The 15,732-nt window shown below is 40.3% G+C and overlaps 1 protein-coding gene across 12 annotated transcripts in view; it reads right to left on the bottom strand.

The window, feature by feature from the left end:
* DLG2 (discs large MAGUK scaffold protein 2) overlaps positions 1-15,732 on the bottom strand; it is a 2,071,189-nt gene that overhangs the window by 243,203 nt on the left and 1,812,254 nt on the right. Inside the window, exon 1 of one of the 12 annotated variants that reach the window (XM_059930684.1) lies at positions 1,072-1,139. The exons of the other annotated variants lie outside the window; for them this stretch is intronic. Coding sequence (XP_059786667.1) covers positions 1,072-1,108 — 37 coding nt within the window. The 5' untranslated portion in view covers positions 1,109-1,139. Of the gene's footprint in view, positions 1-1,071; positions 1,140-15,732 lie in introns of those variants that run through there. 12 annotated transcript variants of the gene reach the window in all.

Genomic DNA, 15,732 nt, shown 5'->3' with positions numbered 1-15,732 from the left:
TAGTCTAGAGAGGCCAACCGTCTAGCTCCACAGTCAGATTTCTGCCTCACAATAACAACAGCCAACACTTACTGAGTACTGTGTGCTAGGCACAATGCTGAGGGCCTTATATAGGAAGCGTTGCCTCTTTAAATCCTCCCAGATCCATGAAATAGTTGCTGTTAGTATTACCATTTTATAACGTGGAAACAGGCTTATGTTATTCAGCTAACATAAGCTAACCATGAGGGAGCTGCGATCTGAAATCAGGTAGAATGATCTGAGCTGACATTCTTAACTACTAAGCTAAGACTGTTAATAAATGACCTTTTCTGGATAATTAATCATATGCCCCCAAATAAGGTAATCATGGTCCCCGTCCCCTAGAGGACTTTATAGAGTCCAGCTTTCCATACACAACTACTAATTTGTAAACAACCTTACGAGGTAAGTGAAATAATTTCTATGTTACAAATGAGAAAACTGAAGGCACAAAGTTCAGTGGTTTCCCAAGGTTACATAGCTTATAATTGGTGAGAGTGGGAATCAATCCCTCAGTCTATCGGTTCTTTCAGACCCATAAACCTGCCTCCCTGCATAGAACTATCCTGTCCCTCCGCAGGCTCTGGCTATTTGAACAGAACCTGCATACATCAAATATCTGATCTGAAATCAATGTGGATCCAGGCATTTCTGGAACCCATTTAAGTCAGCGGCAAGAATTTCACATTCTTAAATCTCTTCTGTGATATACAGTATCAACAGTCCAGCAGCTCACATGAGGCAGGTTTATTATGAAGAGGCCAGTGGTGAATCAAACTCTTGGAGTGTGGCTTGAGGGCGGAACTGAGGCGGCGGAAGAGAAAAATCCACCGATTCTTATCCCCCCAGAGCATAGACAGCAACAGACAAGAAAAACAGAGCAGCCTTAAGAAGATGCCTGCAAGCTGTGGGTGCTAAGAAAAGGCAGGCATTGCAGTTCTAGGGAGGGAAGGGGAGGGGACTCTGCCGTCCTCTTTCCATTTTCTTGGCCACAATTCCCCACTGGTCTGTCAAGAGAAATGGGTGTGAGAAAAGCAGCATGATTCTCACCACAGCTCCTTAGCCGGTTTCCAGAGGTTTTCAGCATAGCAGGCAGCTGCTTCCCAAATTCAGCTCTGCTCCCCTCTTCCTGGTTGAGTCTACGGTGCATCAACTCCGCCTGCCAGCACCCACTCCCAGTGCTCTTGAGTTGGGGCCAAAGCCTCCGAGGAGTGAAGCAGGTGGGGCCACCTTCTCAGGCTAGTGGCAGAGCTAGTTTGAGATGCTTTGCAACACAAAAGGGCCAATTTAAGAGCCGGGATTACTTTCTCCATTCCACCCTTTTAAAAGCAGGAACAAATCACTTTCCAGAGGCTGACTGTTTCACTCACCTCTCTCTCTTTTTTTTCTCAGCTAAAAGCGCCTTAGCACTGGAAAGGTGGTGGACGTGGACGCCTGCCTGGGGAGTCTGCTGAAAGGATCCAGAAAGACTTCTTACGCCCAAATCCCATCCCACCCTCCAGCTTAGCCCCGGGTGTTTGAAATTCCAACACTGAAGTGTTAGTCCAGTATCTTCTTTTAAAATGTAGAAGAGAGTAAACAAAGTTATTCACACTGTAGAGTTAATTCTTCAGCTGGCAGGCTGGAATCTGCCGGTTCCCCCAGGCCAGGAAATGCCTGCTTACATCAGCCTTTAGGCAGGAAGAGTATTCAAAAAGGGATAGTTGTTTAGGGATGTAGAACTTTTAATTTCACCTTTTGGGTGGCAACACCAAGTCGAGAAACTATGTTCCCCAAGTCTGAGAAATCAACCCCTGTTTTCATTTCTATTAAACTTGGAAATCCCCTACTGTCAACATCAAGACCTTGTAGGTTAAACTTATCTTGATATTCCAAGGATGAATAGCTAAAATTTGGAAATTAGGATGATTTTTATTCTTACCTAAAAGCATTTTCCAAATATACTTAAGGATTCTTAATTTTCATGTAGACTGCAATTTTCTTTCTGTTTTGATCTGTACGGTATATGCAAGTGAAGCTAAGGTGTAGATACTGCTATTCATGTGTTGATTGATCGATCAGTTGCTAAGTGGAGCCCAGACATTTAAATTTCCTCTCTCAACTACTGATCATCATTACAATTCAGTTGAATATGGCACTGTTTCCCTGCCCTCTCTGTTGCTACTCAAATCAGATGTTATGGTCACCATGGTAACCACCTACTCTTTCTCCCTGTTATTTCATTTATTAAACTTAAAGTGCACAGGCTAGAAAATACTATGATTTTTTTTTTTTATAACTCTAATAGGAATCAATCAAGCTCACCTAAGACAGGGAGTCATTTCAGTGTAAATGTTTTATTTTAAAAATCAGTTGAAAACATGTTCATCAGAAACAAATCATCACTAGGAAAACAGAACTGAGGGGCTGAATTGTCTCAATTGCTTGGAAAATTTTTAAATGTTCAAAGTGGTTTTCAGGGATAAAATGGGATTATCATTAGGTTGGGTCATAAAATGAAACGAGGTCTGTTTAAACCACACCTATGGGTGTAAAAGTGTATTTTTCTGTATAAATTTCTCTCCCTCCCCACACAAAAACATTAGGGAAAAAGTAAAAATTTTTTTCCTTAAAAGCAGTACTTCGCTCATTTGTAAACAATTAATACTGACTGTCGATCATAGTTCTAGATGCAAGGGAGCAGGCTGAAATCAGATGAGCCCCTGAGGCTGGAGCTAGGAATCTGGGCAGGGAGACAGATAATCAATGAAATCCCCAGAAGGATGGGGGCTGTTCAATCACAGAACTTGTCTCTATTAAGCACCATTATTTGACCACCATTTCCAAGGCAGTCACCCACAAGTGGGGGTCTATCACTGAGGCAAGTCAGTTGTTGCACATCCTGTGGGAGACCACATCTGCCTAAAAACACAGTGCATTGAGGAGTTTTCATCAAGAATCCTCTCTTTCTCTTTCTTTCTCTCTCCAGGCATCCTGAAACATTGCCCCTTTTGGCTCCTAGAAACAGACAGTAAGACCCCTACAGATGAAAACTCTCTTCCTGCCCACAAATGTCTACCTCGTCTAAGACAGGTGTTTTGTATCTTCCCAATCACCAACATGGACGGGAGATAATTGCAAAACGACTCTCCCACCATCACAAAATTTGTATTTCTAACAGAGAAATTCTGGTTTGCAGGGACCAAGGCTCTTCATTTCCTCTGCTCATTGAGGTTGAGATTCCACTTTCAAACTGAATGGGTTTATTTTAGAGCCTCTGCATAGAAAATCTCACCCAACGTGATCAACAAATCTACTTATTCCCTGGTTGAGACTGCCTGGGGACAAATTTTGAGTGTAATGCTGATTAGTAAGCCACACTGGACCCTCTGAACAGACTTCAGGGACCCAGGGACCATCCTGAGTAGAGACCACTGTCATTGTCATTCACAGCCATTACCAGCTCGTCCCTCCCACCTTCCATTCCCCACCTCCCAGGGCTCATATGGTTTGCAGAAATGAGGTTTATAGGGATACTAGTACAACAGGATGCCTTTGTACTATGAGTGATGCCAAACTCTGACATCAGGAAGGTCTGGAATGCTCATTGTCATTTGCTTCCCTTTGCCCATCTGCTGGCTGCCTCACCCTCCCCAAAAGCTCCCAAGATTTCTTTGTGGCTTTTCCAAAGCTTCCAGCTTCCTCTTCTATTCAAAAGTCTTTCCAATTCTAGTATCTTCTATGCAAAATAGAAAAAAGGGTGAGGGGCCCAGAATGCAAGACTATCAGATTTGGGATCTGATTTAAAGCTTAAGACTAGGGGGTCTGGAGACTTGATTCTAGTCCCACCTCAGCCAAATCCAACTGGATGCTTTCAGTCAAATCACTTACACTTGGTTTTCTCATCTGTCAAAATGCATATTTAATGAGATCAAACAAGAGGAAGTGCTCTGGAAAGTTAAAAATTTGGTACAAATGTCAGATGCAACAGAACTATTATACAGTGGAACTCATACTATAGTTTTGAGAAGATTTCAGACAAAATCATGGATTTCAGAGGGCATATAGCCTTTATCCCTTGCCATCATAGTCCTCCCAGTGATCTAAGTTAGAAACTTCAGCCTCAAGCCTTGATTCCACATCTAATGAGGTATTAATCAATCCCATCAATTCTACATCCAAACTGTCTCTCTAGTCTGTATGTAGTCCCTCTTTGTCACCACTGTCATTGCCATGAATGAGGCTCTCTCTAAATTGGTTCCCTCCCTCTAATCTTACCTTCTCTCAATGCATTAGCCACACCAGCAGTCAGAAATCTCTTTCTAAAATGGTCAACCGATGTCTCTCCTCCATTAAAATCTTTTGCTGACACCTCATCAACTACAGCATAAAGCCCATGTTCTCAGTGAAGCACATTACTCCTTCCACAAACTTGCTCTCCTGATTGATAGCCTGTCTTCTCACTGTCTTCTTCCTGGAGAACTGGTGGCTTTGCACAGATAGCACTTTCTCCCTTTTTGTCCATTGACTCTGTTCATTCTTCTAACACACCTTCAGACACTGCTGCCACTGGGGATCCTGAACTCCTCAGACTGGGTTCATGACCACCCTGCTATTCCCACAGCACCTTCTACATACCTCGTATTCCAGTATTTCTCAAATGATCCTGAAATGTTTTGGATCCTTGCTCTGCTGAAGGTACAACTGGTAATACCCAGTGCAGCATTTCCGTTGGCCTGGTTTGACTGAATCACGAGAAACTCAGCACAAATCCCTGGACACATCTGACAGCTCTGGGGCAAGGAACCATGCCTACCTTACTTTCCGTAATGGCCTGTGTCAGAATGGCAACGCCCTTGGCTTAAGCCTGAATCACAGACTCTCCTCCTCCACGAAACAGATTCAGTTTCTGGGAACACATCTGGTTCCTCCACTTTAAAACTGAACTGAACGGGAACTTCAGAGCGTGTATATTGGTGGTGGCAAAGTAGTACCACACAGTTACTTTGCCCAGACGCAAGTTAAGGTCAGTAGAACACTGTTGCCCTGGTTTTGGTTCTTTCCTTCTACAATGTAAGGATAATCGTAACTTCTAGGTAGGTAGCTTCCAGGTTACTGTACTGTGAAGATCTCTTAATAAATTATTCTAGACAATGCTAGGTTAGAAACAGTTCCACCCAGGAGAGGGGTGTATAAGCATATCTTTCTTGTGCATCAACTGTTTAGCAGGCAAAGTTAGAAGGCTTGAATTCTCCTGATGTTTTGCCCTAGTCTTATTCACTAAATGCTATAAAGGGTAGTATTAACAAGTTATTCTGAAAATGTCTCTAAATACAAAGTCTAATGCTGGGTAACTTCCATTCAAATCCAAAGCCAGAAAAGGAAAGGTGACTTACTAGGCATAAGTTTCGGGAGGCACTTAAGTGACAATTAATGAAAACTCCAAGGAAGGTAGTGTTTTCCAAAATCATATGTCAAACGATAACAACGTCTGTGTGGGACAGCCCAAGCCTTCCTGAAAAAGAAACACCCCAATCCTCCCCAGGTTAATCATGCTTACTCATACAGGAATTATACTTCCTTAGCCCCTGAAGCTGGGCATGACACCCTGGGGCCTGGGGACGATTTACACTTAGAAGGACTTGCCAAAATTGACTATATAGCACATCACTTTGCATTAAGTTCTCCAAACCAGCCCAACCAGTCTTGAGCTGAAAAACACAGGATCATCCTTTTCAATGCTACTGATAAGGAATTCAGCAATAGTCAATTCAGTGCAGCTTTGGAGCCTTTAGACTCCATTCTGGGCAAAGTAGAATCAGCAAATTTTATGCACCTTAATAATTGGGTGTTTTACAGTGAAGCTGAGTTGTCCATTTCTATACAGATTCACTTACTGCTAAATGAACATATGACCATTTAAATATATCTTCATTTAAGAAGAGAGAGCATGATACTTTATATACCATAATGTCAGATCAGAAACCATGCAACTTTTATCTGAGAATTAAATTGCTTTTTAAAACCAAAAATAAAACAAAACAGGGCTTCCCTGGTGGCGCAGTGGTTAAGAATCCGCCTGCCAACGAAGGGGACACAGGTTCGACCCCTGGTCTGGGAGGATCCCACTTGCTGCGGAGCAACAAAGCTCGTGTGCCACAACTACTGAGCCTGGACTAGCCTGCAAGCCACAACTACTGAGCCCACATGCCACAACTACTGGAGCCCGCGTGCCTAGAGCCCGTGCTCCGCAACGAGAGAAGCCACTGCAGTGAGAAGCCCACGCACTGCAACGAAGAGTAGCCCCTGCTACCGCAACTAGAGAAAGCCCACGTGCAACAACAAAGACCCAACGCAGCCAAAAATAAATAAAATAAACTATAAAAAAAACAAAACTTTTTTTTAATTGCAGAAACAATACAAATTCATGATGGAAAAAAACACGAGTTTTATTTAAAGAAAAAATATTAGGACAAAATAGATATCACCACCCAGGGTCAATCATTGAGAGTGCTTTGTTTAGTTCCTTCTATGAATTTTTTTTTAACAAAGTTGAGATCACACTGCACAAAAAATTTGCACTTTACTATTTCATATGCTGTATACCATACACATTTTCCTGTGTTTTAACAGCTCCTTGTCCAGAGCATTTTAATGATTCTTTTTTTGGCCATGCCGCAGAGCATGTGGAATCTTAGTTCCCAACACCAGGGATTGAACCTGCACCCCCTGCAGTGGAAGCTTGGAGTCTTAACCACTGGACTGCCAGGGTAATTCCTTAATGATTTTTTAAAACCTTGCTGAGTGAATTCCCTGGTGGTCCAGTGGTTAGGTCTCTGTGCTTCCAATGCAGGGGACGTGGGTTCGATCCCTGGTCAGGGAACTAAGATCCCGCAAGCCATGCGGGGTGGCCAAGAAAAAAGAAAAAAAAAATTTACTGAGTAGATGTATTGTAAATTCCTTAACATTGCCCCACTGTAGAAAATTTGTGATACAATATTTCAAATTTTAAGGTTGGATATTTAAGCAACAATGTATATGATATTCCCAGGTAATTTAGAGGACTAAACATATTAGCAAGGGTCAGAAACACCTAAATAGTAGTCATTATATGTAGACTAGTGGTTATGAATTTATTCTCTGGAGTTAGCATACTCACTGGCTTCACATTCTGGTTCTGCCTCAACCTAGTGACCCTCTGAGTTATGTTATCTTCCTAACATATGAAGTTTTCTTATCCCCTAAATGAGAATAAGAGTTGTTAACCTGATAGTTAACCTGATAGGTTATCACTAAATTAGTGTCATTAAAGCACTTAGCGTAGTGTTTGCCACACAATAGTCAATGAATGTTAACTATTTAAGAACAATCATTGATGTTATTAGTACATTATTTGATATTATTAGCAGTAATTATTGTTATGATTAGTAACTTATTGTTAATCATTTGATTTTGCTGGGCTGTGGCAATGTTGTCAGAAGAGACCAAATGGCACTTACTGATTAATTTAGATCTAAACAATTCTTTTAAAATACATCATTTAGGCTTCCCTGGTGGCGCAGTGGTTGAGAATCTGCCTGCCAATGCAGGGGACACGGGTTCGAGCCCTGGTCTGGGAAGATCCCACATGCCGCGGAGCAACTGGGCCCGTGAGCCACAACTACTGAGCCTGTGCGTCTGGAGCCTGTGCTCCACAACAAGAGAGACCGCGACAGTGAGAGGCCCGTGCACCGCGATGAAGAGTGGACCCCGCCTGCCACAACTAGAGAAAGCCCTCGCACAGAAACGAAGACCCAACACAGCCAAAAATAAATTAGTTAATTAATTAATTTAAAGAAAAAAAATATGTCATTTAAGGAGAAAGTCATTTTGCATTTTGGGATGTGATTTCAGAAGGCAGGTACAGAAAGCTCTTTTCTGGAAAAGAACCCAGTTAAGGCTTGGTGAAGTCATTGTTTAATTGAAACATTCTATCTCAAGATTGGTAAAGAGTTCAAAGATAATTTTGTGTAACATCTCTCCCCTCACTCCAACCAGACCAGGTGACCTTCAACGATTCTTGAACGTCTCATACACTGGGGAACTTCTTACCTACCAAGGTAACTCTTACACTTAGAAAATTCATTTTATATTGAGCCAAAATATGTTTCTCTGTAGCTTCAACATATTAATAATAAACCCACAGATCACCTCCAACAAGCTTTAACATTGAATTTTCAATACAGTGAATTGATGGGGATCACAGCTTCTAATGGATTTATTTTGGAGTTTGAAAGAGATTGGTGAGAGCCCAAATGTAGTAAAACCAAGACTGCATTACTCAGACTTAATGAAAAACTGAGAAGATTTATGTATTCATTACCATGTGTGCTTTCCTGCAAATTGAATAATCTAAAATAAAAGGAAAGCGTAATGATTTTTCTTGGGAAAAAAATTTCTAAAGCTAGAATTCTAAAAAGGCTTTTTAAAAGTTCATATGGAAGCTCCCGTATAGTTTCATGTTTCATCTGGGGAGCAGAATGGGGGAAGGTCAGCCTTGGGACAAGTTTTGGCTGGGTTGGTAAGCTTGCAGCTCACCTTCTGATGGCATCTGCTTCTCCATAACTGAACCACTTTCTACACAGAAGTGAATGCTTAGAAGTATTTAGAAATTGATATCAAATGACAACCTTGGTAAACAAGGGGCTATATGAGTCACAAAAGCCACTCAACAGAACTTAACAAAATTCATCATCTCTCGATACTGTGGATCATATCTCTACAGGTCTGTTTTAGCCATCAGGCATGCTTAACTGTCACGTTATTAGAAAAGCAGAGTTTCTTTGCATGAAGATTACCTGACTGCAGTTGCTATTATTTTTCTACTTTGCAGTCTTTAGCACAGAAGCTGGCAAGTAGCTGCTACTCAATAAATACTCAGGCTGATTGAATGATTGTCTGTCCCTAAGGGTCATAGATAAATGTCTAGTCCCTCCAACATCTGGTTACCCTGGTAGCTACTCAGACATTGGAGGACTGCCACTTACTCTCTCAGCTCCTTCCTCCTCTTTCACTGCCATCACTTCTTTCCTCCAGGCTATCCCAGTACCCACCATCTCTTCTTATAGTCCACAGCTTCAAACCCAATCATCCAAGGAAATTCCAAATGTGCTTTTGTTTGTTCGTTTTTAAAGAGGGAAGATCTCACTTCTGGGTCTCTAAGACAGAAAAGAAGAAGCTCCTACGCTCTCTGTGGAGGTCACGGTGAACTCGTATCTGGATAGCATTCTTTAAGAGCAGTGTTTTTCAAATTACAAATCACAACCCATAAGAGGGTTGTGAAATCAACTTAGTATATCATGATCCATATTTTCTTTATTAAAAAAATAGAGTAGAAAGTATCAGAGGGTATTGCACATAGTAAGAGTGTCCGAAAATCTAAATTTCAATTTTCTAATTGTGGGTGCCTGTGTGCAGCTATGTATATATATTAATATATTTATGCATATGTGTCATACATACACACTAGGTCATCCTACAAGGTGCTCAGAATTTGGCCTAAGTATTAGCCCCCTTTCCCCTGCTTGTCCTAGTACCTTTGTGTAGGGCTCGAACTGCACCAATATAAGAGGCAACTTTGTGTATGTGCGTCCTTGAGTTTTAGAGTAAATGTATTTCTTGTTGTAAGCTGGGGCTTACAACAACAACAAAAGTTGAATATTAACATTGGCCGACTGGAGAGAATTAGGAATGGAAGGTGAGGGTATCACAATCATGCCACATAAGCACAGGCTCTTTTGCAATTTCATACGTACTCATTTTCACATTCAATCAAGAGCTGCTGACCAGTAACTGCTGAGTGAATTATGAAGGATCATTAATTTGGTACTCAAATTAGTGCATTATGAGAATTTATTAAGCACTTTAATTTGGCATTCCTCCAGGGGAGCTAGCTGCCATATGGTGTTTGGCTATGTTACACATCTTCTACTGTACAGGCAGAGAGGTGGAAATTCTGAAATTTGAGGGCAAGTTGTTTTTTAAAAAGCCATTGCATCTTCCATGTTTTCTTGAGTTTGTCATCACTGTCACTTAGTACTATTCTTGCTTTTAATTATAAATTTAGTTTTATCATTAACTCTTCTATTTGTTATTAATAATTTTGCCAACCCTTTGCATATACAAAACATATTTAATGCAAATACATAATTTACATTAAATATATTTTGGCTTAACATTTTCTAATAATTAGGCTGCAAGATATATATATATATATATATGTATATATACATATATATATATATATATACATATATATATATACTCAAAGATAAATCATCTCTACATAGGGATAAACATATACCTATTACTAAAGCCTATGTAAACATAATCCTCCCCACACCCACGATTTGTTTTTACAGTCACATTCTTCATTGCCAGCAGGTTTGTTTGCCAATGGAAATTGAGAGTGATGGGGATAAATGAGACATACATTGTTTTTGGACTAAGTGGCCTGAAGTCTAAAAAATGTGAGATTCACCCATTTTACAGATGAAAAGACTGAGGTCCAGGCATATGAATTGACTAATCAAGGTTAGCAAAGGTACTTGGACAACAACTCAGCTCTCCAGATTCTCTCCCTCTGCCTTCAAATCACTCAGACTCCAGGTACACCCCAGAACACAGAGCCTGATCCAGAGCAAAATTTTACAAGTATGTGCTTAGTCACTTGTTTTACTTACTGTGAGGTTGAACAATATAAAATTACAGATTTGTTAGGTCAAAAACTGTCAGATATTGGCACTTTCATATGGCTCAAGCTAAACAGTGTTATTTTAATAACTCCAGCTTCTGCCGCTCTGAGATCTTGATTTTCACAGAAGGAGCAGCATAGTGTATTTGTTAAGATCAAAGACTTGCGCCAAACTGCCCTAGTTCAAGACTCAGATCTTCCACTGCCTGGCCACGTGCCCTGAGCCAGATGACAGATTTTCTGCCTCTCAGTGTCCTCAAAGAGGAACAGAATACTATATAATGTTATTATTATTATTATATTATTGTTTTTATTATTATTCCTAAAACGCAACATACTCACTAGTTAGCCAAATGGTCTGACCAAGTTTGGGCAGCTTTATGCACCTGTTCTGAAAGGTGTTTTCAGACGCGAAATCTTTTCTAGAGACAGAGATTTTGGACCCTCTTTACTTGGCAAGGTTGGCTATTTATTTGTTTGACTGGCATTTGGCCTTATAGTTTCCAACGTTTCTCTCAAAGGTCCTATTTCTCTCTGCAGACAGCATTGGTTAATAAATAAAACAGAGAGGCTGAAACATCCTAGCAACAGAAATCAACTGTGTGTATGATTTGTTACTCTGTTTTTACTTCATCTATTTTTGAAAATGCGGTTGCTCTTTTAAGTGCCCATTTCTTCTCCAGGCAGTTAAGCTGAAGTATTGCTCTAAAGAAGAAGAAGAAAAAAGAAGTATCCAAATTTGAAAAATGGCTTTGGTTAGCTCATGATGTAGAGAAAAGACAACAATTTAAGGGTAGATCAGAGTGCAGTAAAGTGATTCCAATGAGACCTGATGCTGACTAATTACTTCTCTATAGATGGTGGTGTTCAGTTTACTAAGCATCTGTGCATGTTGGAATTTGGGACACTGTGGGTGGTACAAGTCCATGATATCTACATAACTCAAAAAGCAAAATAGTCCATCTACAAGCATCATTTTATTAAGTGAAATAAAATACAAGTGCAAAATCTCATTTTGCAGTTAAGTGGTGGACCACATTGTAGGGTCCCCGAAACCAGACCTGCTTGGATAAAAGTAAGTAAACAGATCAGGCCGTGGAAGCAATGCCTCTTCAGAATGGGATTTAGAACAAGATTTAGAAGAGAGATGCTACAGTGATGCTGGGAATGTTTCATTACTTCCCAGATTTAGGTGTGGGGCTGGAATAAAGTTAATACAACACTTTTATCAGAAGAATTATATATGGAACTACTTTCACTGTACTCCTACAATTTCCTACCGAAAATACTAATTCTCATGAAGAAAAAGTGGATGGAGCAGAAGAAAATAAATTAATCAGACATAAAAAGATGAGAGGGTTTGTTGAGAAATGAACTTTCATATTGATTGATTCTGTTATTTTAAACCATGCTTTTATTAATGGTATAAGTCTTTCTCCTCTCTTGGATCTATGCTTTTCTCTCCCATTCTCTTGAATCTAAAAGATGTATTACCTACTTAAGTTGCATTTCAAGTACCAACATATTCAGTGGCAAGGTATTTCAAAGTGCACTGTCTCAGAGAACACCGATTGTAAAAGGATAACAAATAGAACCGTATGCTTGGTCCATAGTCAACCCCTCTACATAATTGTTAAATAAATGATTAATAAAACAATGAATAAATTAATAAACTCATGATTAGGAAAAAAGTTTCTTTTTTACTTAGCACTGCTATGACTTTGGGGTTTCAAATCACATTTTGATCCATTTATTTGACACTAAATAATGGATTTAGTACCTTCTTTATATAAGGCATCATTCTAGGTGGTGGATATACATGATCTCATGACATTCATGCAATCTCAGTTCGGAAAACTACTAGCTGCCTTTAATCTACTCTTCGTTTTCTTGATCCCTGGAGTTTTCTCCTTGGCCATTTCACTTAATCTGCCAATTTTCTCATCTACAAAAATAGGACAGTGTTGTGAAGAACGATTAAACTAGTTCATGAAATAACTTGGGAAACACTTGGGAAACTAAAGGTAGTAAGTACACATGCATTACAGGTTGGTAGTAGATCACTGTGGTAAAGAGCAAAGGCTCTGGATGTAGCCTGCCTGGATTTGGATCTTAGTTCTTCCAGTCACTAGCATGCTGTCTTGGGCAAGACACCTCCCCATCCCTCAGTTTCCTCCTATGGAAAGGGAATAGTAATAGCACTGACCTGTATTTGTCAGCTCAGGCTGCCACACAAAATGCCATAAACTGGGTGCTTAAACAACAGATATGTATTTTCTCACGGTTCTGGAGACCAGAGGTTTGAGATCAGGGTGCCAGCATGCTTGGTTTCTGCTGAGAGTTCTTTTTCTGGCTTGTAGACAGCCAGCCGCCTTCTCACTTTGTGCCCACAAGCCTCTTCCTCAGTGTGTGTGTACAGAGAGAGAGAGAAAACTCTCTGGTGTCTCATTTTATAAAGGCACTAATCCCATTATGAGGCCTCTATCCTCATGACCTCATCTAAACTTAATCATCTCCCAAAGGCCCCATCTCCAACTACTGTCACATTAGGGGTTAGGGCTATAATATATGGATTTTGGGAGGACACAGTTCACTCCTTGGCATGACTTCATAGGGTTATTATGAGAATTATGTATATTAATCTGTCTGAAGCACTTCAAACAGTGCCTAGCACTTGGTGAATACTCAATAAATGTATGCTGTTGTTATTTCTGGAGCCAAGTGAATAAAGAGGGCAGCCATTTAATTTACAAAGCAGATTGTTTAATAATGCTGTTTATAGAAAATTTCTAGAGACCAAACTCAGTGATCTTTAAGCTCTGGGTAGTCTATATAAGGGCATTCTCAAATACATCCACACAACTGATTAAGCAATAAGTCAAGGGACCTTGGAGAGGTCTTTCCTTCTTTTTTGTCCCTTAACTTTTCACAGTTGTCTTTTCAGGACTCCAGCTGGCTCATCTATGGAAGCTTCTCCCCTCTCTGGAACATACTGCACCTCTTCCATCTTTGTTCCACTTTCTGTGTTGATGGTTTGAGCAGAGGAGAGTAGGAGAAATGGTGAGGCTTAGTGTCTCTAAGCGCAGCTCCTTAACCACCGAAGGCCACGGTTATTGACAGAAGCTCTATTTTAAAGAAAAACTATGCTCAGCATCTTCTATTTGAAATGGTTTCCTACCTAGAGGTCAAATAGTCAACCTGCATCCAATACAGCGGTCTCCTCTGAAACCGTTTTCTTTTCTTTTTTTTGACTGCAGCACGTGTCATGTGGAACATCCCTGACCAGGGATCGAACCCCTTCCCCCTGCAATGGAAGCGTGCAGTCTTAATCACTGGACCACCAGGGAAGTCCCAGTTCTGTTTTCATACTTAAGTTATGGGAGCCTCACTATGATACAGGACAGTTCTTTCTGTTTTTGAACAATTCCATAGACAGAAAATTCTTCTTTATTTTGAGTTGACATCTACTTCCATAATGTCTACACACTGGTCCTAAATTTTTCTTCTGTATTATGCTGTTGGACGCATAGTAAATCTCCTAAAAGGTCTAGGTGAACTGAACTAGTTCTTGAGGTATTCTTGTTGACTTACAATTTTCCCATCTTCTCTTATTCTTCCAGTGATGCTGTCCTACAATATCTTCCTTTTTTCTTATTCACTTCCATGTCTGTCCCCATTTGCTCTATTCCCTCTGTTCCCAGCTCCATATTAAGGGCCCCCAAGAGTAGGCAGTAAAGGGAGTGAGTGGATGGCATTGAATAACTTATGAAAAAGTTAGTGATAATACCAATTCTCTTCCTTCTGATTTTTCTGTGAGAAAAGGAGGTTCATATCAAGTTCAGATTCCAGAGAGTCTGTGTTTTCTGGGGGGTTTAAACATACACTATCACAAATTATATACTCCTGAGCTATAACCCCAGCCAGCTCCCATTACAATGTTTACCAAAACCTACATTAGCAAAACTATTTACTGTCAACATTAATGCTATAATTTAGCGATTTAGGCTGCCTGGGAATGATGTGATAGGCAGCATAAAGCTAAAACTTCTTTTTCCTAGTTGTTACATTTTAAAAGAGGGCAGGCTTATCTTTGGGGGTTGTTCCCCAAACACACACATTAGTCACATGTGGGCCACTGGCATTATTGTCCACACAAAGTGTACCTGTGTAGGACAGTCCAGCAGGGTTGGCTGTGTTTTCTTAAATGCACTAGGCAGAAAAGCTTTGAAATTTCCCCCTGTCTCAAAGCAGAAAGAGATACAGTCAGACTGGGAAGCTATGCTTTGTACAAAGCAGGACAGAATTCGAAGTCATCAGCTATCACTAAAGTTGTCATCACTTTTCTCATCCCTATGAAATCTGCTCTGCTCAGACGTTCTCCATCCACCTAAATGCCTGGACATTTCATCTTATTTACCAAGTCCTGTCAAGCCTACTTCCTGAGAACATGTCTAGCTGCACTATAATGTGTCTTCATTGTCTCTCAACTGGACCGTGATAGTAACTTCCTTGCTTTACTCTATCCATTCTCCTTATTGCTATCGGGGTAGACTTTTAATATACAAGTCTTGCTCAAAATCCTTTAAAAGTTGCCTACTGTTTGAAGTGTAAGCGCCAAAGTGTTGGAGGTGAGCACAGCTCAGGGAGTACATAAGATAATGTACTTGTCAGGGAAAAAGTAGCAGCGCTTCTATTCATATTAACTTTTTCTCTTAAAAATCAGAAGTCCAGCCGTGTTATATTCAATATACGGATTGCTGCTGGAGCTTTCACTCAGTCCGTCTGTCAGTGCATCTCTCTTATGTTTAAGGACTGAAGGAAACTTGAAGAAAGAGAGGGAGTTTCACAAAGTAGAAGGGCCAGAGTGTGCCCCATTGGTTTTTGTGGGCCGAGTCAAAAGGATCTGAATTAGAGAATCTTTATAGTATTTTGCAAAAAGCTAGAAAGTAGGCATAAGAATCTTGTGTACTAGACAGAGATTCACTGGTTATATTGTTCAA

This window comes from Balaenoptera ricei, chromosome 8 (genome assembly GCF_028023285.1).
Source record: "Balaenoptera ricei isolate mBalRic1 chromosome 8, mBalRic1.hap2, whole genome shotgun sequence".
Lineage (NCBI taxonomy): Eukaryota > Metazoa > Chordata > Mammalia > Artiodactyla > Balaenopteridae > Balaenoptera > Balaenoptera ricei.
This window is presented reverse-complemented; position numbering and strand designations above follow the sequence as displayed.